At 33.7% G+C, this 26,422-nt stretch overlaps 2 protein-coding genes and 1 long non-coding RNA gene across 4 annotated transcripts; 1 reads left to right on the forward strand and 2 right to left on the reverse strand.

The window, feature by feature from the left end:
• Nucleotides 1–281: 281 nt before the first annotated feature.
• LOC144571264 (uncharacterized) lies at nt 282–1,563 on the forward strand. Its single transcript, XR_013517458.1, has 3 exons — nt 282–503; nt 918–953; nt 1,254–1,563. It is a non-coding gene; the product is annotated as an uncharacterized LOC144571264 (long non-coding RNA).
• Nucleotides 1,564–5,779: 4,216 nt separating this feature from the next.
• Nucleotides 5,780–9,529, reverse strand: SAP18 (SIN3 associated polypeptide P18). Of its 2 annotated transcripts, none has more exons than XM_078320485.1 (7): nt 9,414–9,529; nt 8,909–9,050; nt 8,532–8,564; nt 7,926–8,036; nt 6,682–6,777; nt 6,391–6,462; nt 5,780–5,987 (listed from the first exon to the last, which is right to left on the reverse strand). In XM_078320485.1, exons 1-7 carry the CDS (start codon nt 9,497–9,499, stop codon nt 5,955–5,957), a joined length of 573 nt encoding a protein of 190 aa, XP_078176611.1. In that variant the 5' UTR covers nt 9,500–9,529; the 3' UTR covers nt 5,780–5,954. The 2 variants fall into 2 exon arrangements, with proteins under 2 accessions (XP_078176611.1, XP_078176612.1); XM_078320486.1 differs by having other exon boundaries at nt 9,418–9,526.
• Nucleotides 9,530–11,795: 2,266 nt separating this feature from the next.
• On the reverse strand, nt 11,796–17,806 carry LOC144571375 (protein disulfide isomerase-like 1-5). The gene is made up of 12 exons (XM_078320647.1): nt 17,081–17,806; nt 16,554–16,683; nt 15,794–15,959; nt 15,582–15,700; nt 14,975–15,055; nt 14,588–14,674; nt 13,216–13,287; nt 13,063–13,131; nt 12,888–12,965; nt 12,597–12,731; nt 12,220–12,273; nt 11,796–12,130 (listed from the first exon to the last, which is right to left on the reverse strand). The coding sequence occupies exons 1-12, from the start codon at nt 17,572–17,574 to the stop codon at nt 12,026–12,028; spliced, it is 1,590 nt and encodes a 529-aa protein (XP_078176773.1). The 5' UTR covers nt 17,575–17,806; the 3' UTR covers nt 11,796–12,025.
• Between the last annotated feature and the right edge of the window lie 8,616 nt (nt 17,807–26,422).

The following is a 26,422-nucleotide window of genomic DNA, read 5'->3' on the forward strand; positions in this document are numbered from 1 at the left end:
TGGTCCCGTTGAATATTATAAATTTAAAGTGTGTTTTATATAAGATTAGTAACATAAGTTTACAGCATTGAATATGTAATTTTACAGGATTCGGGCAAATCAAATGACAGTTTTTTTTTATAAATAAAACGTGGACAACTAGTTGTAGATAATTAGGTGCTTCCTTAATCATTTACTTTGCCAAAACAATATTGTATAATAAAATCAAGTAGACGATACAAACACCTCTCCACCACTAGCCATGCATTAGAGGAGATAAGATTCCCAATCAGACAGGGCCCTTGAGTCGTGTGCCAATCACACAAAGCGTGTGCGTCACTCGTGTAGGCACCATGCTCTATGCTCCACTATTTAAGGAGGGTGAGACCTAGCATCTCTCTTCACACAAAGCGATCTTAAAACCCTCAGTTCAAAACTACAGTTCCTATTCAATCCTTTCCTTCTCCATTAACCATGTCGGACAAGTGCGGTAACTGCGACTGTGCTGACAAGACCCAGTGCACGTAAGTATATATACTCTCTGCTATCTCTCTCTTTTTTACACACAAACACATGCATGCACGCACCTCACAATAAAAGGATGAAATTCAGTTACATGCATGCATGTTGCCAAGGATCCTTCCTTAGTATATGTAGTACTCTATCTCTCTGTCTTGGTATGATTTACAAATCATTATATTGCTAATTTTCTAAAAGAAAGGTTCTTAATTTCTTGAATAATCCAGCATATGTTTTATGGTTGACTTCATTTCAATAGTAACTTGAGCTTGCATCAACATAACAACATAGATACAGAACGAAGAATGTTCAATTCAAGCCTTTTTTTTTTTCTTAACCATGTGCGTTTTGCATAAAGTTGGCAATAAAAATTTTATTTTAATAAATATTAATTGTTCTCCTTTTGTGTACTACTGCAGGAAGAAGGGAAACAGCCTTGTTCTCATGACTGAGAGGTATACGCAAATTAAACTTTTTGGTTGAGTTTATAAAACAATAATACTGATAATAATAACGATAATAATAATAACATGATTATTTATAAGAATACTTAAATCCTATGATCTGATTATGAAAGTATAATTACAAATAAAAGAAACAAGAAAGAAGACAAGATTGGACTGAATAAACTGGGCATAACCCTGGATAAACTATTGGTATATATTCACATAAAACAGGGGCATCGAACCCGCTTATTATAGACTAATTAATATAGTTTATTAAATTCAAACTTGAATTTTGTTTTATTATTTCAGCTACACCGAGGTTGCCGAGGTCTCGATGGTGGCCGAACACGACCCGAAATGCAAGTGCGGCTCCACCTGCACCTGCACCGACTGCGGCTGCGGCAAATGAACAATCCCAAAATATTAAGAATTGGTATTGTATGAATTACAAGTTTGGGTTGTGGTTGATAGCTTGTTATGTTGTGGTGTTGAGTGTTGGTGGTGTTTTTACTTTTTAAGTGTGTGTGTAAGGGTGTAGCCTTCCCTGGCTCTGCCCTCTTGTGCTTGCAGTAATGTAACTTGCTTGCCATGTGATAGAAATAAAAATCTTATTATTATACTTGGCCGTGCAATTTACCGTTTAGTTGATTTAAAAATTTCCACTGGAAATTACAAGAGAGGACTAAAAGTGGAATAAGTGCGTTCAACTGCATGTTGCTATCTGAACTTTTCTTTTTTTTAGAAAAGTTAAAACTCTTACGAGTCAAACGAAAGGGCTTGCACAGCAAGTCAGCAACAATGGAAAAGAAAGTTCTTGTCCGTGTCCAATACGTACCAAGATTGTTGTACTTAGCATGTTTTACGAAAATAGCGTCTCTGATTGATCAGGATAGAAATGGACGAAAGAGCCCAAAATATTTGGAAATTCGGCTGGACCGATTGAGCCCGGAGAGAGAGAGAAGCTCTCAAGGCCTGATAAAGCCCAGAGAGATGCATGAGCATATAGCAACATGCGGGTTGCGGCCATATCTAGGGGTGAAAACGGATCGAATACGGATATTCGTATCCATTTTTATTTTCCGGATACGGATACGAATCGGATATTAATCGGATACGAATACGGATTGGATATTAATCGAATACGAATACGAATCGAATATTAGTCGAATACAAATACAAATACTGATATAAATTGAATTTCTAATTTGGATATATATATATTACAACAAGATTGTATAACATCAGTGGAGTGAATTAAAATTTTTAATTGTAAAACAACAAGTATCCACATTTGAAATCAGAACAAAATTAATTAACTAATGTGTTATTTAATAAAAATAAAATGACTCATCATAAACAATAAATTACATCAAAACTCAATTAATTAAATGAGAAAATAATTACAAAAAATGATTATTAGTATTTTTGAAAATTTATTATGGATTTTTAAACCTAAGATTTAACTTAATGAGAGAAATAAAAATTCAAGATGTTGTTTGAATGACGATAGGGTCTCATGGCAGGACTTCTCACTCACGGATGGCCACATAGATCCCACCTCTTAATTCTCCTCTCTCTATTTCTATTACAAGCGGACCCCACTTGTATCCGAATATCCGAAAAATTATCCGATTATCCGAAAAATATATCCGAAAAATGAAAAATTCGGATATCCGAAAAATCAATGTATCCGGATTCGGATAATTATCCGAATCCGTATTCGCTTCCGAAATTAAAACCGAATTCGTATTCGTATCTGAATAAATCATATCCGTATCCGTATTCGTATCCGCAAATTATCCGTATCCGACTATCCGAATTCAGTCGAATAATATCCGACCCGTTTTCACCCCCATATCGCATAAAGCAACATGTACTAATCAACTATATGCGAAAAACATTTTTTTCTCCTGGGCCATGGGTTTATATGATTGACAGAAAGTCTAGCGAGAAGGCCCATCAGTACCTCTAACAAATCAATTGATTTCGGCTTTAGTTATAACTCGCAGTATCTGTAAAGAGGAGGGTTCAAATGCATTCATTTTTTGTCTCCATCGTGTTTTTATTTTTTAAAAATTAAATAACTTAAAATTTAAATTATAAATATCAAAATAAAATGATTAGATGTAATCTATGTTATTTTCTCTGTATGCTCATAAAATATTATCACATTTCAATTTGGTTTTATGTGAATTAATAAGTTGAAAAATCAACGTCTAGAAACTATTCACATTAATACAATCTATTGATGATAATCAAAACAAAGTTGAAATGTCGTAATATTTTACATGTGCATAGATAAAATGATGTAGATCATATCCAACGGTTTTATTTTGACTTTTAAGTTTCAAATTTTTAGTTATTAAAGTTTTTAAAATTAGAGGCATGATGAAGGCATTTGAACCCTTCTCATTTTTAAATCCGGATTTGTTCATACCTGACCACTACATATTGTATATGCAGCTTTTAATTCGGAAGTATATATATAGTTTTATTATACATTTTTAAAAGAATATATATATAATAAAACTAATTTATAACATAGGTTTTAGTTTAGTGGTTTGTGCTCTTTGCCACTCTCTTAGATCATTATTTCAATTCTCATCCAATTAGGGGTGTAAACAGATACGAATAATTTCCTCCGTATCCGGAGATTATCCGAATCTGGATTAAATGGATATGGATAATTACGAATACAGATATTTTTTGTATATGGTGAAATAATTGCTGATACGGATACGAAAAATTTCATGAAGGTGAATATCCGTATCCGTATTCGCAATTATCTGGATCCAAAATTGCTCTCAACCGGCTCTGACTTTACTGCTTCGGATAGAAGCCGTGATATAATTATCTCATATTCATTTCAGTCTTGGTTGTGGGATAAATTATAATACGATTTGATTTTCAATTTAATCTCTTTTTTACTGATAATGGTGCTACAATAGCGCTAATTTTTTTTTCATTTTTACCTCCATTTCTTCACTCTTTATTCTTTTCCATTCAAGACTTTAGCACGTGAATGTAGTATATTTTTAGTCTTTGTTAAATTGGTTCTAGCCATTATTTCAAGTATCTTAAAGTGTATAACTCAATTATTCAATAATTATTCGTTTCGTATCCGTATTTGTAAATCATCCACTCTGTATCTGTATCTGTTTAAGGCGGATTTGGTTTAAAATTTTGATATATGTTTACTATCAGTATCCATATCTGTATCTACTCATTGAAAGGCGGATACAGATATGATATTAGCATTATCTGCTCCGTTTACACCCCTACACCCAATGCATGCAATTTCTTGATTGATTGATTTATTTATTTTGGAGCAACTAACAAATTTACATGGACTGATTATGTGTCCGCATATTTAAATCGACACGAAAGGAATTGCATGACATAAATATGTAGTATCCGACAGCATATACATATACGGTCCATGACCGCATTTTAAAACACCGGTTATAAATGACCTTGCCTAGCAGGTGCTTTGGTCAATATATAAATATGGAGGAGGGTTCAAATGCACCCAAATGCACTCTATCTTTCAAAAAAAAAATTTCCGTTTTCAAAGTCCGAACAGTCAATCTGAACCGTTAAATGCGATCTATATATTAAGATGTGCTTGGAGACCAAATTTTACATTTTTTGAAATTTTTTTACTATTTATTAAGCCACTTTGAAAATCGCTGATTTTACATTTTATGGACCATTGGATCAGCGATTTTCAAAGTGGTTTAATAAATAGTAAAAAAATTCCAAAAAATGTAAAATTTGGTCTCCAAGCACATCTTAATATATAGATCGCATCTAACGGTTCGGATTGACTGTTCGGACTTTGAAAACGGAAATTTTTTTTTTGAAAGATAGAGTGCATTTGGATACACAAAAATTTGGGTGCATTTGAATCCTCCTCATAAATATGACCCTGTGTCCCTGTTGGGCTGTTGGCTTTCAAAACATCATTGATGTCCTATATTTAGAAAATAAATCTTTCTTGGGGAATTACAGGACCTGTAATTCCAATCCGAACCATTAGTCTTTCTTGATATTTGTGCATGAAAACTTGCTTTTTTTCGAGATCTGTGCAGAAAATATTTGAACGATTGATATTAGAATTTCAGAGCCTTGTAATTCCTTCCGGGATTACAGCAGATTCGGACTCCTATATTTATATTATATTTCGTTTCCCACAAAATTAATAACTGTCGGATATGATTTGGTGTCAGGGTCAATTACTGGCTTCCACTTTGACTTTTTTTTTTTCCATTAATAGAATAGTTGCCAGTTCAATGCCAAATTGCCACACAAGAAATGTAATCCTTTTTTACATTATCATTACAAATTAAAAAAAAAAACAAATATAATGATCCTGCCCCAAAGAAGTCTTTGGTTGCGCTGTTTGACTAGTTGTAACTTAAAGCAGACTTTAAAAGTGGCTATTTAAGACATTGCCAGCAAGTACAGAGATGGATCTGTGTGTATGTTAAGAGTACTAAGCAACCTCATAATTTTTTTTTTTTTTTTTATAATGTAAATTAAAATTTAATTAAATTTTGTTCCTTTTTAAGTTTTCATACAAGTTAATCTCTCATAAAATGATAAATGTGTCCTTGTAACTTAGTGGTTAGAGTTTTGTTTGGTGTTTGTGAAATCTTGAGCTCAATTTCCAATGACCACAATTCATGTATTATGTATTTTATAGTTTAGCTCTATTCAAAATTTCTAGTTCTGCCCCGAGTTAATATCACATGAGCATGGACCCAAATGCAAGCTTTCATTTTCTCTCTATTTTTTGGTTGAAACAGGGTGCATTCATATTTAAAAACACTAAATGTCATGCAGCCAAGATAACCTCCAACCATCATTGTTCAAGATTACAATTCTACAATCTAAATGGCATATTTGCTTAAACAAGTCTACTACATCCACTCATGATATTAGTTCAAACCAAGTCATCTCAGGTCCCATCTTCATTTAATCAAATTATCTAAAAATCCATGAAACTCTTCATAGGATAGCAACATCCAAATAGTCCCCGATCTATATCAAAGAAATTTTAAAGAGTTAATTTAGAATACCAGAAAGATCATAGATTGAAAAATAATATATACATGCAACAAACACCCAAGGATTAGAATATTGTATGGAGTTGCATTTCATTCAGCTATGGCTAACAATAAACCAGTATTTTCCCAGTGGATGTGGTAGTGGACTATCAATTTGACCCAAAGTTTCTATATTCCCCTTGTCTGTTTTCAGTTACACAAGTGACGGTAAATTAGGCAGCATGAGTTTGGTTGATGGATAAAAGTTTAGCTTAATTCAGGCTGAATTCCATAATTGATGCTTCAGAATTGAACTAGGTTAGCTGAGATTACTGCACAATTCGGGCTTAAATTAAGTTAAAGTGAGGTTTAGTGGCAACTCAAACCCTCGATTTTACCTGAAAGTCAAGGTCAGCAAGTGTTTTTCCATCATCTAGTCTCCCATTTCCAAATGAGAACGTCCTCCCCACCTTGTAAAATAATGAAGAATGAATAAATAGATCTGTAAGAGCAAATAAGAAAACTTCGGACCTCCTGGATATGGCATCACTTCAAGCTTATATTTCTTTTAATGAGCTTGAAGCTCATATATACAAGGTATTAGCCTGATTGGTATGCTAACAGATGTTTGATAAACATCGATCGATACGATACTAGAAAAATAAACCCTACAATATTATAAAACATACCGGTCTAACTATGAAACGGCCATTCTTATCAGGATAGACAAATGCAAATGAAAGTTTTGCATCTCTTTTCCTAGCTGCTGGAGCCACCTCTTTTACCTACAACAAAGCATAAGAAGTCACATTTGAAGAGTTTTACTCTGTTAAAGAATCATGTATATGAACAGAACTCCCTCTGCTGTTTACTAGAATCACATACATTAACAGAACTTCCGCCATTGTTTACTAGAGTAAAAGCTTACAATTATTTAAAAATTAGGTTTTCTCAAGAAAAAACTTATGTATAGCAATGTTTTAAGCACTAAAAGATTAGAGTTTGATTAAGGTGCTATGGATAGCATAAGATGTTCCGTGCTATTGTCTTGAAAACATATCGGATTAACTTCAAACGACAAATCCAATCCATTAAAACCGATGTACTTTGTCATTGATGCGTTTACATGCAAAATTTATAAATTCTTTAATTCATTTAGTATAAAGTCAAGTGGTCAAAAATTGATGATTTTTAAGATCATTTTAGTATGTTCAGTTTTCATCATTTTTTGACCGCTTGAATTTATACTAAATGAATTCAAAAATTATAAATTTCACATGTATACGCATCAATGGCAAAGTAGATTTGTTTTAACGGATTGGATTCGTCGTTTGAAGTCATCCAATAGGTTTTCGAAGCAATAGCACTAGACGTCATATGCTACCCATAGCACCTTAGCCAAACTCAAAAGATTAATAATCATTGCAGTCTACTTACTGAAAGTACACAAAAGCTGATGCACTATATCATTTCCCTTCCAAATTACAACAAAAAAAAAATCATATTTAACAGCCCTGTCTGTGAACCTAATAAAACAAAAGTATAGCAAATAAAAATTCTGAACAATTCTGGCTTCAAAATAAGTAAAGCTAAAAAGACGATATCATGAGAGATCATTACAGAGCTAGCCCTGCTACTTTTTGTGTACCAAGATTGCTAGAAACAGATAAAAGAAGTAAATGTTTAAGGAATCACTAACTTCTATAAAATTGACTCAAAAGAACTAGCTTCTATAAAATTAACTCAAAAGAACTAGGTTCTATAAAAGGATAATAACTTTAAAACCTATGGTTTACAGTTTAACGACGACCAATCACCAGGAAAAATAATCCTAAATATTTAACTTCACTAAACGATAATAAAAATAATAAAACAGGTTTGGCAGAGACATAACTAGAAAAAAGAAAATATTTAGTAGAAAAGTATGCATTACCAGGTCCGTAAGTTCTCTCAGGGTGGCATCCTTCCAAGTGTAAATTTGAACCTCATCTTTTGGCTCTTTACCTCTCACTTTGAAGTCCTCATTCAAATGGTGGCCTCCAGTCTGTGTTTTACAAAATTACTCAGGACAAAGCTTCAAATTGTTTTGTTTTAGAAGACTTTAATTAAAAACTAAAAGAAATAAACCAGACCCCAAAATTAGGTCGTATGTGTACCTGAGCTATCCTATACCCAACTTAGAGACAAACCCAAGCCCAATGGGAACTGAAACTCAATGACCAAAATGGAAACTGAACCTATAGAATCACCCAATCTGAACTGATAAACTCAACTTTTGTACTATAATGTATAAGGATTATAGCACAAATCCAAGCACATAACTCAGCCAACATAAAATTAAAAAAGAAGGTATGATTCAGAATGGCAAGAGATAAAAATTCAGCTACAGAGAAAAGGAGTATAACCCATAAATAACTCTGACTTCACCATCCCAACTTCTATTGGAATAACCTTGTGAATCTTGAATCTAATAAACCGTAATTTATCCTTTCTAAACTTTAAAAAAAAAAAATTGACATACAAACATGTTGGGGTATACCTTTGTGAAAACTCGAAGCAACAAAGGGCAAGTCTGAAAAATAGAAAACAATCCGGTCAAATAATATCAAATGAATAAATAAAGTGAAATTTGAATAGAGACCTATCATTCATTGGGATTCTTACAAAAAAAAAAAAATATACAATTAATAAAGGAGGGTCTCTAATAGTACCTACTACCTATACATGTCTGTACATTATACAGTAATGCACCTGATTGGTACAACATCAGCTTTCTTATACCTAAGCTTCAGAGAAGAACAACTAAACACACACCAAATTGGTAGGGTTTGGCACCAACTGGATATACTATCTGCCTATACCAGTAGAATGAAGGTACCAGCTCTAACATAATCAGATAAAGAATAAGTCAAAGACCTTCTCACGGTCAACAGGTTCGAAACGAGGGCGATTTGATGCGGGAGGTGGAGGTGGACCTCTTCCATGCATAGGTGGGCCTGCTCTTCCTGGTCTATTTGCTGCATCTCCTCGGCCAGCCATGCTCTTCTTTTTAATTATCCTATATTTTTACAGTGATCTAGATGGAGGTTAGCAAGAAAAGCGTAAATTAAAACAGGGAAGTGATGTAGGCAAAAGTGGAGCATACAGTCTAAATATGAGCAATTTACTCCTTTTTCTCACTATATAAAAAGTTGAGTTTCTTGCACAAAATCATCCATAAAATAAGAAGAAACTATTAGCGGATGAGCATCCCAATCTACCATATGATAGGAATAGTCTCATACATCGAATCAACCATTCGATTAAAAATGAAAATGGAGATAATAATTGCAACTAGAGCTAGAGAAGATAGAAAGAAGATACTGAAAACCAGACCAGCAATGTCAAAAAGAGAAGATGAGGAAAGAAATTGAGCGAATACTTACTGGAGAGAAGGAGAAAGAGAGAGTTGCGAGGGAGCGACAAGTAGGGTTTCTTATCGCAACTCGCAAGTTCGCAACGAAGCATAATTACAAAGAGTCCCTCAATTTTGAGAATATTGTGCCCGCAGTCCGTTGCCTAACTTTTTCTCCATTGTGGATTTCTTTAGGGCCCAATTTGGGTACAAAATATAATAAAAAACACAAAAAAAAGTCGAAATTCAAACATTAAAAAAAAACCAAGTCTATGAAAAAATGCATTAATAGGTTATTGATTTTCTGACGTCTAAGAGACATTTTTGCGACGTTTCCAAGCGGAGAATCCGTATCCAGATTTACTTTCAGTCTAAATTTTTAAATTGGTACGAATCTCAAAGCACAAATAATACTGCCCCAGTCACCGACTGAGAGTAAATCTGAGCCGTCCGTTTCAGTACCTGGGAGGATACGGATCCCAAGTGGAGGCATGCCATCGTAAAAATTATACAGAGTCGAAGATCATAAAATCCACTGTTATTAAAACCGGACCGGACCGGACGGACGGACCCGAAAAAACCGGAACCGGATCTATTTACGGTTTGGTTTGTTTAGATGATTGGATCTGCAACTGAACCGTCAAATATCGGTTTAATTGACCGTTTTTTTAGTAAAAATCAGTAACTTGTTCTTGAGAAAACCGGGTTTTAAACGGGCTCAACTTTTGATACACCTTTTCAGCATTAATTAAGAGAGAAACAAAAAATGAACAGCTATTGCACTAGACTCTCATCCGTACCGTACACACATCATGTAAAGTTACAAATGTAGGTACTAAGATGTGATTTATTTTATATTATAAAATTTACACAAAAGACATTAAGGTTTTAGATATATTAAACTACTTAATTATGTATGGTATAAAAAGTAAAACTATATTTTTTTGTATATATCTGTTTCATTTCAAAATAACATATGTTATTATTCTTTATTTGTTGTTATTTTTGTTGAAGCACTATGTCTTTTATTAAAGACATCATATATTATTATTACAAAAAACATTTAGTTATTTTTAATAAAATCACTATATTCATTTTAGTTAGATGTTAAAAATATATATGTGCAAACTTTTATGAATTCTATATAAAAATATTATTATTTTATAACAATTTTTACATTTCATACATATATAATTATTTAAAAAACCAGCAATTGAACCGGTTGATCCATCGGTCTGACTAGTAAACCGTTGAACCGAAAGTTTACCGGGTCGATATACGGTCCGGTTCTGATAACATTGATAAAATCGATGGAGATGTGATTTAGATAAACAACACCACACAATCTGCCAGATTATTTACATGGATGCTGGCGTCTTGCTTGCAGGTCTAAATCCAAGCAAAACTTAGATGCCTAATTTTGTTTTTCACGGTAAAATTGGTATATTTTTAATTCTCAAGTAGATAAGTAACTTGTATAATTCGAATGCTAAATTTTCTAAACAATCTAATTAATCAGCCAGATAATAGTTAATTACTTGTGTCTAATCGTCCACAAAACGCATAAAACGAATACCTTGTTCTACAGCACCATTTGATCGACATTTTTTTAGTCTACGCAATAATTAGAAAGCAACCCTCCCTATTTTTATGTTCTCGTTATTGTTTCCAGAGTGAAGGAAAAAACAAAATCACAAGTTCTCATCATGTTATTGTGCTTACTAGAACTTGAATCTGAAATCTTAGAAGTCAATCTAATACTTTATTACTGAAGCTTTAATTGATTCTGCCATTGACTCTACTTGTTTACTGGCACTTTTGTGGAATCCGGGCTGTCAATGTAGCACAATATGGAATCCTCCAGTCTGTCATTTCAATCTGTTTATGAGTCTCATTATTATGAACTTCCTTAAGATATATATACGTTTGACATATTAGATACTTATTGGACTACTTAGGCCGCGAAGGACATATTGTCTGTTTGTAGTGCATAATTTCTTTCTAAATTTCAAGTAAATTGGAAGTATGCTATTGAAAGATCTTGTGAAATTGTTCGTTTGGCTATTATAACATCTCTGGTTTTGAAAATTAATTAGATGCCAGTTATTAAAAATTAAATAAAAGTTGGATAAAATACGTTATGCGAACAATAATAATAGTCAATAATTAAATGGATACAATTTTAGTTACTTCATGGTATGAAGTCAACTAAATGTAGTAGCTTGGCATAAATGCTGAAACTATCATTTATAGCATACTGTAGATAAACTTCGGTTTGACTCAGTTGTTTGCGTCCTGAGATTATTATTTGGCATTAGTGCTAACACTGTTCAAATTCAGAGGACAACTAAAATATGTTCTTGATACAAAGCATCTGGTACACCTTGATTAATTGTCAAACACAATCTGAAGATAATTGCTAAGAATGTAACCTACGTTTTCTTTGTAGCACAATGTTGGTTAGCAAACTAGGTCTGAAATTAGGACCTTTATTTATCAAAATTTTACAGCTAAAATAAAATGGTATTTTACAAGTTTTCTTCTACATACTGCACTGAAAAAAAATATATATATATATATTTTAACTAGAATATTCATAGTAGCAGCTAAGCCAGAAGTGACACTGCTGATCTCATCATTCACAACTCATCCTTTTTCTCAGCATCTGTTTCTTCTCCTTGTCCAATTTTCTCATTAATGAAGTTGATCACATCTTGGAAGCTCGACTTTTTACTCACCTTGATCTGTAACATAGATGTAATTAATATTTAGAAGAAAAAAATATATATAGTTTTGAAATCTCAATTTAACAAAATTATACGAGATTGCATACCGGATTTGATTTGTCTCCCACTGGATAAAACAAAAGAGCCGGGTAGTTACTAGTCTGCAACAACATAATCATTCACATTATCGTCAGTGCATTCAAAGTGACATAAACCACACCTAGGGAACGTAAGTACTACCCACTACCCAACTAGAATACCTCATATGCTAATGAGAAATCAATTATACCCTTCCTCCCCAAATTTCTCGAAACACAAGAGTATAGAGAAACAATGAGAAAGGGGTAGTTCTCACATCCTTGGTTCACGTGGGTTTAAAGATGGTCCTACAGAATGATATTGATGCCTCTAACGGGAACTGATGGTTGATGTTTTCGAATGGTACAATTTAAGCCATTCTTTTTATATATTACTTAGAACTTACCTCAAGGTTTGGATGCTCATTTGAAGAAGCATCGATTCTTGCAAATTTAAGGTTTGAATTTCCTTCGAAGTGTTTAGCTGCCTTCTCTACCACTTTTGTTGTGGAATCACATTCCACACAATTTGGCGCATACACCTATCATTGTTTTGAAAATAATATACCTGGTTAGTATTCGTAAAACTGAATCAGGATATGTGGCGACCAACATATTTGGTCTTTTGCAAGGCATATGGTATATGCAGTGGTTATTACGGATTTATGGTACAATTATGGAACTGTATATGGGCAAACCTCAAGAAAAACATTTTCAGGGCTCTCCAAGACTGCAGCTTCAAAATTCTTGCTCACAACCTTTTCAATTAACCCTTTCTACATTGAGGAAAAAAAAATGAAATTAAGTTAGATTGGTCAAATATTCAACGAGAATAGGATCTTATATGCAAAGAAATTTTAGTTATTAACTTACCTCTTTTGGTATTGGTTCCGATTTTAAATAACGTGGATGAATACCTTGTTCAAGTGCCATACAAAATTCCTATTGAACAAATACCAAAAAGTTAATATTGACTGGATAACAAAAACAAAAGTGAAGATGATTTGATGCTTGCTGAAATGTTACTTCTAAGTTGGCCTTCGTAAGCTTTTTCTCCATCAAATGCTTTGAACCATTTCTGTTATCAAAAGCTGTGACCTGTGAAAGTGAATCGTCCTTTTGTCAGGGCTAAATAAAGCAGAAGTAGAAATGTAAAATTACCAGGATTCTACCAGGATAACAGCAGTTCACTATATAATAGATCAAAAAGCACAAAAAGGTAAGGAGTATGTTGATCTGCTAACGGATCAAAACCAGTGAGCACATACTGGTACCAGGCTTATCGTGGTTCAGATCATGGTTCTGAAACTTGGAATCGGAATCGGAATCAGCAACGGTATGTTTTCTCTAGAATCGGAAACAGCAACTTGGATCAGAAACTCAGATTTTTCTCCAAAACACTTATTTTATGCTTTAAACATAGAAAAAAAAGTGTTATAGAAAGAGTGTTCAAAATTATGTTACTACAAAATATTCATTATATAACCCAATTGTAGAATAAGATGCAAGTATACAAAAAATCAACAAAAAGGCTAAACTAGATTTTTTTTCGGATCCAGGCATATTGCAGTAATTTCTTATAAATCATCTCCTGAAGATATAATAAAATAATTGTTATAGAATGTAAATCACAAATAAAGTATTGCTGAAGTTCATTACATTTACAAATTATCCATACATAATATACATGTTATATTTTTAATTTCAAATGTCAAGAAATGTATCATATGAAAAGATAAAATCATAATTGGAACACAATAATAATAATTTTTCACTATGATTTGTTATTTAGTAAATTTGTGTGATAAGTTAAAAGTGATTTGACTCACTACCTGTTAAATACGTCCAACTAGTAATGCCTTACGTTTGAATGTTAAGGCCCAAGTAAACTTTTTGTTGCCCTTTGTTCACTATGGACCAACTATTTTGTCTATTTTTATATCTAATAGTCCAATACACCAAGTCTATTCCAAAACACCAAGTTTATTTTATTTTGTTGAAATAAAATCGACAAAACTCTTTCTGTTAAACCCAAATTGATGAAATTAGTTGTATATTAGAACAATTCGACTTTATTTCGGCCTATTTTTCTTCCATTCTTCTGAGTCACCTTCTCCTTGTACCAGGCTCATTCAAATTTTGTTAAAAGAAAAATTATTTTTGGCAGAAAAATCACATTAATTGGGTGAAACTCGAATCGTCATCAGCCCATTCCGGAAGAAAAATCGCAAGAGCGCATTAATTGGGTGACTCAGCCAATCAAACTATCATTTGGATTGTGATCTCACAGGGAACTTAAATCTCAGTGCTCAAAAGTAAAAGAAGTAATAAGAATAAATTATAAAGAGCATGAACCAGTAATCAGTACATTGAAAAACAATTCAGAAAAAAAACTTACAAGGGTGTCATCTGGTTCGGTCCCAAACAAAGTAAAGAAAGGCTTTGCAAGTTCTTCTTCAGTCGAGTCCACGTAGACAAACATTACCTACGTTTTTTCATAGAAAGAGATAACTCAGCCATAATAAAGAAAACAATCAAATATAATTCTGGCACTAAATTTTTGTAGATTAATCAGCGAGTGAAAATGAAGAGAATCTATTTCTGGTGTCATAAAATAAACATAATAGACATGCAGGACCAACATAATATAGTATCTGCCCTAACTGGGACATGCTTTTAATTTTTTATCACCCGACAAACACATGCAGTTTAATAGTAAGCAGGACATGCATTTTCCTATCTCTAATTGCTCAGAGAAGGGAAGGGTTCAAGGGCATGTTGATACCTTTGTTTTGAATTTCCTTGCAACCTCTTCAACAAATGGCTTATCATCTTCGAAGTCTTCTTCTTCCGCAAAAATATAAACCTATTATCAGACAAAAAAATCATAGACACAAAAACATAATCAAAACAAAGATGAGGAGCTTTTAAATGCCTCCAATATATTTCCTTCTTAAAATTTTAATAACTCAAAATTTAATTCTTAATTTAAAAATAAAATAAAAAACCATTGTTACTCGTGTTTGTAACAGACCCAACATTGGATTGTTAGCAAAGAATAACCTGCAACTTTAGGGCAGACAAAATAAACAGATGTACAAATCACTCCCAACGTATTATACTAAAACAATCTGCTCATACAAGTTCCAGCAAATTTGAAACCCAATGTATAGTGACTGGATTTGGTTGATCTTGGTTCAATTTAGTCTTTAGCAGAAAAAACCTATCTATAAAACCTCATGAATGTTGCAGTTCCACTGCAACTTCCAAATACTGACAATTTTTATGTTTTTTGCAAAAGATAAAATAATACTATATGTAAATAACTGAAACCAACATAATCAAATACCCAACAAAAGACATAAACTAAGGAAATAAAAAATAATATTTACCTGGATCTTGATAGGGCTGGAATAGATCCATCCAGAATTTTCTTCAGTTAACACACTCACCAATGGAAATTTATTCTTCTCTACAAAATCTAAAATTTCTCCTTCCTCAAACTTTCCCTCTGTATGGTGCAACAATTCAGAGAGCTATTAGTATGTGCTTCTTCAAGCAATCTAAAATGCAATATCTGATTGTTAAAAAATCATCTACTTACCGAATTTTTCAAATTTGTCATTTTCAGTTTTGACAAGGCCTACAAAGTTCTTTTTAGAAGAAATTTGTGGATACAGCAATTTAGCAATTTCAAAATTATCTGTCGCCACAAATTGTGTTTCATTATTAGTTGATGCTGCTTTTGCAAATGCTTCTGACTCAGGTCCCTGGAACAAAAAAAAAATGGTGCTAAAGCAAATTAAATTGACAAGCATAAAAACTAGTCATCTAACCAAGCACTACAAGAATGTCATATTATCATTTCTAAAAAATATAGGAAACTTTACCATACCATTCCAAAGTACAAAGAAATCCTATGTACCCCTTTCTGCCCACAGTCAAACAGTACTAAACTTATGTTCTGCTTCGTGCTAACCTCAATGCAATGAGAATGACGATAAGGCTTATTTGGCCATTAAAAGATGGAAGAGGCAAATACAGGTCACATGTTCCCTCAAATTAAAGGGTTACATGAGAATATGAGATGTTTCCTCCTTTGAAGTGGTATACATTATTCACTCCTTGTTTATAAAGGCATAGATTAAAATCTTTACTTTGATAGTAATGGTACATTAAGACTGCATAGATGGCAGCCAGGTCCAGTGGCAGTATATAAGAGGTTCTGATCCAGTATCCAGTATCTACTGGCTTGGTATAGAATTTAGAAAGTAGATGTATTAATATGAATCAGCCAAAAAGGTTCTGATGCCAATCATGCAGTCACATCAAAGCAACTTACATTGGCAATTAACAAATTGTACCTCATAATTATCAAAAAGACCAATAGCATAGTTCTTGCACTTTTTCAAGAATTGTTTAGCTGAATCTTCTGAAGAAAGCCTGACAACTGGCACACCTGTCTTCTTTCTAACCCAAATTACTATTTCATCCCTAGTCATAAAAGAAGAAGAAGAAGAACAACAACAACATATAACTAACATTTAATTAATTGTTGGGATGATAAAAAATAAAGGGATACCAATCACAAATTACTATAATTCTACCATATAGTATGCATTACACAGAAAAATTCCCAAGGAATTGGTTTCACTTCGTATAATTTTCCCATCACATGAACTGGTGACAGAAATACAAGCAGCCGGTCAACTTAAGAGAAAAGGAAAGAAAGAAAAATTGGGGGTATTTGTCCATTTTTTTATAATGCACAAGGACACTACACAATCTGTTCATCTGGTGTCTGCTGTGTGGGACCCACATTGTAAATTTCATACAGTATTCTATTATAAACTTACACATAAATAATAAAGTACTCAAATTATTCTCTTACCCAGTGATTCCTCCACTATATCTCAGAGAGGTGCCATTAACAAACAGCAAAAAAGTAGGAAAACCCTTGATGCCATACAGAGAAGCAACCTTCGGGTACCTCTCAGCATCCACCTTGGCCATTACAACAGGACTGCCCATCTCTCTCAGCTCAGTAGCCGCCTGAGCAAACCTGGGCATCAGAGCGGCGCTCTTCTTGTCCCAAGGCGCGTACCCAAGGAGGAGGACCAACTCGTTCTCTTCTACCACTCTCCTCGAATTGTCGTTGTTCAGATCGGTCACGATTTTCTGAGCTTTTCGCAAAAGCTGGGGCTCGGAGGTGGAAGCACCGGCGCTCTCCTCTGAGTCGTCAATGGCGATAAGGGAGTCGAATTCTTCGTCATCCTCTTCACTCCAGTCGAGGTCCTCGTCGGCGAGAGAAGGGATGGATTTGGCGAGGGTTTGCGAGAGGAGGAGAGAGAGGAGAAGGAGGAGGAGGGGTTTTGACAGGTGCATTATTCCGGAGATGGATAGCAAGAGGAAAGGTAGAGATGGGAAAAAAGAAGAGAAAATTGAGAGAGATCTTGAAGGGAAAAAATGAAGAGAATCACGCAAGTGAGCTGTTGACTGTGGAGGGAGAGGGTTTTAAAAATGGGGCGAAAGGAGCAGAGCACATGGAGGGTGCGACTATTTGGGGTTTTTGAGAGGAGGTGTGATCGAGACGGATTGTCGATGTCGACGTAGGGATGACGGATCGGATCGGATCGGATCCACCACGTTTAACGAAAGCATAGTAGTGAATCCGATTCAGGCTCCTCTCTGATCGTAGTGAATATGGTCTGTCCATAGAGGATCCAACGGCAGATATTAAATCTGATCTACTAGTTTTACAGTTGCGGCCGTTCTGCACACTGTAGCAGACTTGCAGTGTGTTGCTAGGTTGGAAATAGACGATCCAGATCATTCTAGCAGTAACATCGATCTAACAGGACCAATGGATCCGGATATGGCAAGTGGGAATCGGTAAACGTCCTTTTTCGGTCCAAACTCCGTAATTGTGATGCATTTTCTTCCCTGCTTCACAATAAAAGCAAGATGTATCCGACCCAGGCACTCAACATCATTATATATTTGTGTCACAAAATGTATTCAATATAATTCAATTACAGAAACAGAATTGTACATAATTTAACAAAGTATACAAATCGATCACATTTTTTCGTGTATTTCCGAATTTTGCATTTGAGTGCTTCATCAGGATACTGTCTAGACTGAACATAATCCTATGCGGCATGTGACTCACTGACAGGTGGTGTCGGTCTAATCTGAGTTTTTGGTTCGGCCATCTCTACTAAGCCCACGACTTTCCAGTGATTGAAGTACCCTTCTCTCATAGTCATCCTTGAATAATTTGTTATTACTCCATTGTAAGAAAAAAAAACCTCCATCTAAAAATCCAAGAAAGTAAATCAAATTAAAACTGAAATTTTTTATACCAAACTATCCATAGATGTAATCTTTTCAAATGTCAAATCTGACCTCATTTTTGGAGAGCTCCTCTAAGGCTTCTATTTCTCTCTTTGGTAAGGGCCCTTACTGCTTTGTTTAGTGTTGCAAGCTTTTCCTGGTAAAAAACATTATATATAAAATTCTCTTTGGTAAGGGCCCTTATTTCTTCGTTTAGTGTTGCAAGCTTGTGAGATTTACAATTTGAATCATCACAAAAATTTCATTAAATCCGTGTTCAAAGCAAGAAAGTGTGCTTCCGAAAATTTGCTTCACAATTCATGCACGGAAAAGCAAGCGCAATCAAAATTGCAAAAAAACTAAAGAGAAGAGACTCAAAACTTAAATTAAAGTTTCCGATTAAATTTTTTTCTTTCTAATTTTTTATTTTGTACTTTTTTTATACCATACTAAGGAAAATGGAAATAATCTGCAGCGCGAGGGAATCTTTCAACTTGCAATATGGAAATAATTTGTTCAACCAACTAAAGAAACATACCGCTTCGTAGCGGTCTGATTTAAGCAATATTTCATGTGCCTTCTCCATTTTAGAGTTTGCAGTACTGATTTGCTATTTCAGTAATCTTATTTCAGGATCTAATGCATTCAAATCCTTTCAGAAACGTTTGCATTTCTCCATTCGCTCCAGTTGCATCTCCTTCATAATTTTAATGAACTTAACTTGGGACTGAAAGAAAGAGCAACAAATTAGACCAAACATAGATTATTATTTTTCTCTTCATACCTCTATTTGTGGATACTTGAAACAAATTCAAATATAATCAGATTATTGCGATTACCGTAATGAAAGAAAAAATAATTTGGGCTGAGCACGCAGCCAAGTGCACCCATAAATTTTAACACTGTAAATGGTACAGTACTTGAACCATGAAACTGGTACAGTACTTGAACCATTGTCAACTTATTACATTAAAATCAATCAAACTTAATTGACATCTAATCACCAATGCGTGTACTTAAAAAATAGTATAAGTATTCACTTAGATTTCTACTATTTCGAGAATCAACACATTTGAAAAAATGATTATTAAATTTAATGTTTCAAGCATCTTGCATGATAAAGAACCACCTTTTAGTTTTGATCCAGTGGCAAAAGACATCACCCTTCGTATGGAAGGTCATGAATTTGTAACCTGGATAAGGAGTTCTTTAAAACACCTGCAATTTTGGGGTTGTCTAGCATAAGCATGTATTTATAATCTATATAAAAATAAATTTGATCCTTGAACGATTAGTGTTTAATTTATAGATTACCTAGAGAAATCCAAAGAATACATATCATACTATTTTAGAAACCGGAAATGTAAATTTTATTGAAAATTGTGAAGTTAGTGGAAGTAACTTCTAAATGGGAAAGGATAGAGCTTATTTATCAGTGTTTTAAATAGCGCGCTATAGCGGCGCTATAGCGCCGCTATAGCGTTTTCCGACCAAAAAAGCTATGGCGCTATGCCCAAATAGCGCCGCTATTTGAGCATAGCGCAATTTTTTTAACCCGTACGCTATTTCGCAATAAACGCTATTTAAACCATTGTTATTTATACTTGTTTATATATAATCTTGTACGTCTATCAAATACCAAATGAATATATTAAATTTAGTTTGCTATTAATAGTGGAAAGCCAAACGAATTGAAACAGAAATTTAATAACAGAGTTTCAAAACTTTATTTTTGTGACTAAAAACTCTCAAATATATATATCACTTTAATTTAGAATTTAATCTAACACCTAATTGTATATACAACAATAAAAAATGTATGTCAAAAGTATATGTTACCTTGACCCACACTTTGACCGGTGCATTTCCAATTTTTTTAAATAGCCATTGGTATTGTTTCTTCTCGTTCTCCTCTCTCTCTTGGTTTTGCTTGGCCTCCAAATAAGCATTGGCCATGATTTTCTCTCTGGTTGCTTCTATCTCTTTAATTTTCTTTATCAATTTCTTTTCTTCATATGCACTCATGATCTTGTATTGCACATGATGATTCAATCCCGACATTTTTATTTTTACCCCATTAAAAAAATATTTTAATAATAATAACCAAAATTTAGTAACAATTTTAAAAATACCCCACCATGGAATTTTTCCACGGGCTGAATTTTTTTTTTTTAAAACAGAAATTTATTTATTTTTTTTTTTTTTGTATTGAAATATTAGAAATGTTGGATATATTTCTTTGAAAATAGATGGAATATAATATAATTTGATTTATTAGAAAGACTGTAACAAATAACCCGGATCAATATTTTTCAGGCCGGATTTTTCGCGGCTGTAAGAAAAATTAATATATTTCTTTATGTGTTATTGGAAAAAAATAAAAATGCTTAGATTCTGAGTTATTGATCCCGGTTCAAAAGTCACTTCTATGTAATCTAGAAAATATTGTGATTCTTCTAGGACATTTAATTTATAAAAAATTGTATCTATTTTGAGAATTCTTTTTGCATAATAATTATTAAATAACTTAAAGTTTTTGTTTTTTTTCAAAAATAGATACAACTTTTCATAAATTAAATGTCCTAGAAGGATCACAATATTTTCTAGATTACATAGAAGTGACTTTTGAACCGGGATCAATAACTCAGAATCTAAGCATTTTTATTTTTTTCCAATAACACATAAAGAAATATATTAATTTTTCTTACAGCCGCGAAAAATCCGGCCTGAAAAATATTGATCCGGGTTATTTGTTACAGTCTTTCTAATAAATCAAATTATATTGTATTCCATCTATTTTCAAAGAAATATATCCAACATTTCTAATATTTCAATACAAAAAATAAAAAATAAAAACAAATTTCTGTTTTATAAAAAAAAAAAAATTCAGCCCGTGAAAAAATTCGGGTATTTTTAAAATTGTTACTAAATTTTGGTTATTATTATTAAAATATTTTTTTAATGGGGTAAAAATAAAAATGTCGGGATTCAATGCCTTTATCTATATAATAAATTTAGTATTATAGCTCAACAAATTAATTGAAAACAACACAAAAAATAAGGAAACATCGGTACAAGGTAAAAGTACAATGATCAAAATCTTCTAAAGTTGCTCATTACTTGCTCTCTGAATATCATAAGAAAAAAAATAAAGGAGAAACGACTGAAACTGATGGGCTTCATTAACATCACAAATTCCGAAGGCTCCATAAAGTTTTTATTGGATCGGATGATCAAATTATTGATTAAATTTTCTGTCACAAAATATGGTGTACTGGAGAATAACTCTAAAATGAAATGCATAATTAAATTAAGGGGCCAATTTTAAACTTTACAAAATATACACACGGCTGAACTCACAGATTTAATAAGCAGTTGATCTTCCTCGGAAAGATGCGGCTTCATCTTGTTCTTTGTATCTTTTCGCAACAAGTCTTGAATTCAAGCCAGTTCCTTGCTCTTCGAATAAGCAATCCTCCCATAATAATTCTCCCAATAAAGATTGACATGTAGGATTTTTCTGATGGACATGCGCTTCTCCTATTTCATATGATGTCAGGAAAAAAGTCCTTCACCATTAAGCATAACAATGTGATAAAGTATTGCAAAAAAAGAGTTTCAATGTCAGCTAAACCAGTACAATATAGGAAATTAGGGATAGCTATTTGTGGTTTTAAATTATGCGGGTGAAAAATAATTTGATCCTGTTATGATATAATTGTGAACATGCATATGTAGTCATCATTGAATGTCTTTTAATGTTTTCCTTAATTGATTTTTTTTTTCCTTCTGATGGATTCTTATTTCTTAATCAATATCAGATCATTCAAGAGGAAAATGAGAAATTGGAGAAATTTTTGTGTACAACCCGCAGGAATAAAACAAATTTGCAACCTCTGTACCAAAGAAACAGAACCCAAAAGCAATTCAAAATGATCTAACATATAAGAAGCAATTGAAAATCTAAAATAGGACTTGTGAAAAAAAATCTAGAAAGCAAACATACATACAAAACCTCCAGCTAATTATATCTCAACCATTTGACTTTAGTCTCCCCTCAAAAATCTTTAGTTAGTCATTGAAAATGCTTCCTATTTTAACTAAAGCAGAAATATATTTGTCAACATTGTGGTCATTTACGAATGGAGAGTTTCGATCGAATTGATTCTTTTATTGATGCGGGTACTTGGGATTCTATGGATGAGAATATGATTTCTACTTATCCCTATGAGATTCTTAGAAAAACCCTTGCGTCTGCTTTGTAAGATTCTGAAGAATTTCTGGAATCACAAGAAGCAGAATAGTACCATACTTGGTATAAGAGAATCTGTAGTTGAAATATTACAAATATGCAACTGTTGATTAAAAAAAAAACAAATTCTAAGCCTCACTATACCTCAATAGTCAATAATACTTCATTTAAACGGTCAATTTCCTCCATTCTTCTTTGGATCTCAAAAGTGGCATGTGCTACTTTGCGAATAATTTTTGGGTCTTTGTGTGGTCGATACTTGATAAAATAGAAGGTCTGAACATGATTTGGCAATGCTTCTGTCCATTGGTCTGCTTCCTGCACAAAATCCATATCATTGCTACCATAATTATCCTCTCCGTGCCTCTTATGATGTTCTAGATTCATGATTTTTACCAGAAAGAAAATAACAAATTAAGTAATTCTTGATGATTTTGGAGAACAAGTTTCTGTGGCCCCTTTATGTTCAAAAGTTGGAGGTCAAAAGATGTGGTACTTTTTGTGATAACTCCAGCAGTTGTTGGTTCAGACGTTGTACATAATTTACATGAGACTAAAGAACAGAGAAAGTGGTAAACAATGTAGACAAAAAGTGATTGATGTATAAAATTAAGAACTAAGGGTGGAATAGAGTAATGTAAACTTGACTTGTTACATACTGGCAACCAGCCTTGACTTGTGCGGTATCCAATCAGAGCCATCTGATTTATTTAAAGATTTGTGCCGGCCTGCTAAACAAGCCGGGCCGGCTCATGGGCTTTGAGCTGGACTCTTGAATGAGCTGAATTGAGCTGAGCTCAATTTGAGTTGAGTCCAAACTCAGCTCGAACTCGAAATAGAACATCCTTTCCATAATCGATCCGAGCCGAGCCGGGCCGCCCATTGAGTCGAACCATCGCTCCGTTTCTCTTCCTTCGCTTTCCTTCGCTTCGCTAGGAGAAGCTCCGTCGCTCTCTCGCTCGGTTGCTCTCCAGTTTCCATCTTCTCTCTCACTCCGTCGCTCTCCAATTTCCATCTTCTCTCTTCTATCAAGTGCGCTATCTCTCTCTCTCTGAGCTGTTATAACCTATAAAAAAATTGATACTGGTAGTGCTTTTATTCTGTGGGTTTTGTTAAATTGGTACTGTTTTATCACTGGTACTGTGTTTATTTTTGCGGTAAATTGGTACTGTTTTATCACTGGTAAATTGGTACTGTGTTTATTCACTGGTAAATTGGTACTGTATCTGATTTGTGTTAGAATTGCGAAGTAATAGATTCGAAACACAAATCAGACCCAATTCTAACCAAGCATTACCATGTACTGGTAAATTGGTACTGTATCTGATTCACTGGTAAATTGGTACTGTTTCACTGGTAAATTGGTACTGTTTCGAATCTATTACTGTGTTTATTCACTGGTAAATTGGTATCTTTGTCAACTGCATCATATCTTAGGGATACACAAATCAGATATTTTTGCCCTGAGCTCATCAAATTACTTCTTTAATGTTACCTTTGAACTAGCTAATATAAAAATCTTAACCTATGGAACATAAACTACATACCTCTTCCTGGGCGCAACCTTGACTCCTCAATAGCTCCTCTTTCTCCTGCTCCAATCTCTGAATCCTCCTCTGATACTCGTTATTACTTCTCTTCATTCTATTAATCTCATTTTTCAAATATCCCGATTGAAATAAATATTTATTACTAAAAAATGAGGTCTGCACCAATAAATATTCATTCTATTAATAAGAATTGGGTCTGCACCAATAAATAAATATCTTTCTTACTACAAAATTTGATTCTAGTTCCAATTCCTTTTGAAAGGTGAAAGGAAAAGGAAACATCCAGAGTCTAATAGATTGCAAATGCATCTTCTTCATGAAATGCATACCAGTAATGTTGAATTGATACTTGGTCAAAATTCAGAAGCCCAAATATTGATTTAGAACCTTCTCCTCCTGTAACAATTTTTTTCATGAAAAGTATGTGTATGGACCAGTAACCTTCTCCTCTTGTAACAATTCTCATGCATCACCATAGATTCGGATCAGACCCAATTCTGATATTTGGACTTCAAGTGTAATGGCAAGCCTACTGGTACTGTTATGACTTAGGAGTATTTAGTTGTGGGAACTTTTCTTGCTTCATGCTACCTATATGATGATATATAGTATAATAGACTCATGTTCTTATGATACACCTGCATCATTGTCAAAGAAGATTTAAGATCCAAATTAGCCTTAGAAAATATAATTGAGTGATGGTTTAATATTCAAATTAGCCTTCAACAATGAAATAAAATAAATGGTCCCAGTTCCAGCTGGGTTCCCAGTACTGGTACAGAGCTTAACTGATACTATTGACATCTATCACGGTAATCTTTGCTAGCAAAAGTTTATTATGCTTTCAAATAAAAGCAGCCATTTTTTCATAATTTTTATACAATGAAGTTGCTTTGTTAACTCAATTAGCTAAATTTTTGCAAGAGAGCGAGGGGTTGCAGTGCCTCGGTGTCTGCCACTTGTTCTGTTAAGTTCCTCAATCAGACATCTGATTCGCATCTCAAACTTATTTGTATGTATGCATAGCTTAGCAGTTGATTAGCTGTATCGTGTGATGGTAGAATTGAATACTTAGGGAGATGTATTTGTTATATATGATGTGCTTACTGATATGTTTGCTTAAATATTTATAAATGATATGTATTGGAGTATTTTTAAGCTCGTCCGTTGAGCACCTAGTAATGTATTTTTATACTTGGGAGATGAATTTGCATTGTGGCAACCTCTTTGCAGTCTCCAGGTTTCCCAGATCTCAGCATAGGATCTCCAATCAGCAATAACTGGTAGACCTGCAGTTAGCGAGTTAACTGTCTCCATTAATTTCAAAATAGGCTCCGGAAGCAAACTTTTAATGTCAAATTTAATGAATGTATATATATATTTTTTAAAGGGTGCTATTTCTATTCTATTTTATGAGATCTAATGAAATCAGAGAGGGGTCGATGAGCAAGTAGGTGATGGTAAGTGTGAACACATTTAGTACATGTTTTTGAAATATATTACAATTAATTGAGTTTGAGCCGAGTTCGGGCCGAGCCTAAAGAGTCCAATGGACCGAGCCAAGACTAAAGAGTCTAATGGACCTAGCCGAGTTGGGCTTTACTCTTCAAAATTGAGTCGAGCCGAGTCAGGTTCTAATGAAAGAATGAATGGGCCGGGCTGAGTTTTGAGCGAGTTACCGCTCATTAGCAGGCCTATTTGTGTGGATCAAGTTCAGACAAATTTTAATACGAATCGGATGGTACAGACCAGGCATAAGACCGATTTTGGTCTGGTGCCCATGGGACGCCCCAGTTCTGGTATATTGGATATAAGAGTATATCTCCTCCTTATTAAGGAGTTTAATGTCTAGATCCTGAATTTCCAGAATGATGCTCAGCCGTTGAATTTCCAGATTGTACATAGATGAATTTTTCAAATTATGAGCTTCAACACTTAAGTATGCACGGGATTCGAACTCAGTTGGGTTCTGTTGGTGCCAAAATTCTTACCACTACACTAGAGTTCACATGTATTATCTTGTAGATAAATATAATATTTAACTATTTTTCTCTACAAATTTGATTTAAATTATCTCACCTCCTTATTAAGGAGC

The sequence above is a fragment of the Carex rostrata genome, chromosome 19 (genome assembly GCF_964058835.1).
Source record: "Carex rostrata chromosome 19, lpCarRost1.2, whole genome shotgun sequence".
In the NCBI taxonomy this organism is placed as follows: Eukaryota; Viridiplantae; Streptophyta; class Magnoliopsida; order Poales; family Cyperaceae; genus Carex; species Carex rostrata.

What these genes read in the sequence shown, in the direction of transcription:
- SAP18 (XM_078320485.1), bottom strand. Translation starts at nt 9,499, where the DNA reads ATGCTTCGTTGCGAACTTGCGAGTTGCGATAAGAAACCCTACTTGTCG. An exon ending in TTTCTCCTTCTCTCCAGTAA is followed by an intron (nt 9,051 to 9,413) that starts GTATTCGCTCAA and finishes GTAAAAATATAG; the next exon opens with GATAATTAAAAAGAAGAGCA. An exon ending in TTGCTGACCTTGACTTTCAG is followed by an intron (nt 5,988 to 6,390) that starts GTAAAATCGAGG and finishes TCTTTGATATAG; the next exon opens with ATCGGGGACTATTTGGATGT.
- LOC144571375 (XM_078320647.1), bottom strand. Translation starts at nt 17,574, where the DNA reads ATGCACCTGTCAAAACCCCTCCTCCTCCTTCTCCTCTCTCTCCTCCTC. An exon ending in TTACGAAGGCCAACTTAGAA is followed by an intron (nt 13,132 to 13,215) that starts GTAACATTTCAG and finishes TTTGTTCAATAG; the next exon opens with GAATTTTGTATGGCACTTGA. An exon ending in CTGAAAATGTTTTTCTTGAG is followed by an intron (nt 12,732 to 12,887) that starts GTTTGCCCATAT and finishes AAACAATGATAG; the next exon opens with GTGTATGCGCCAAATTGTGT.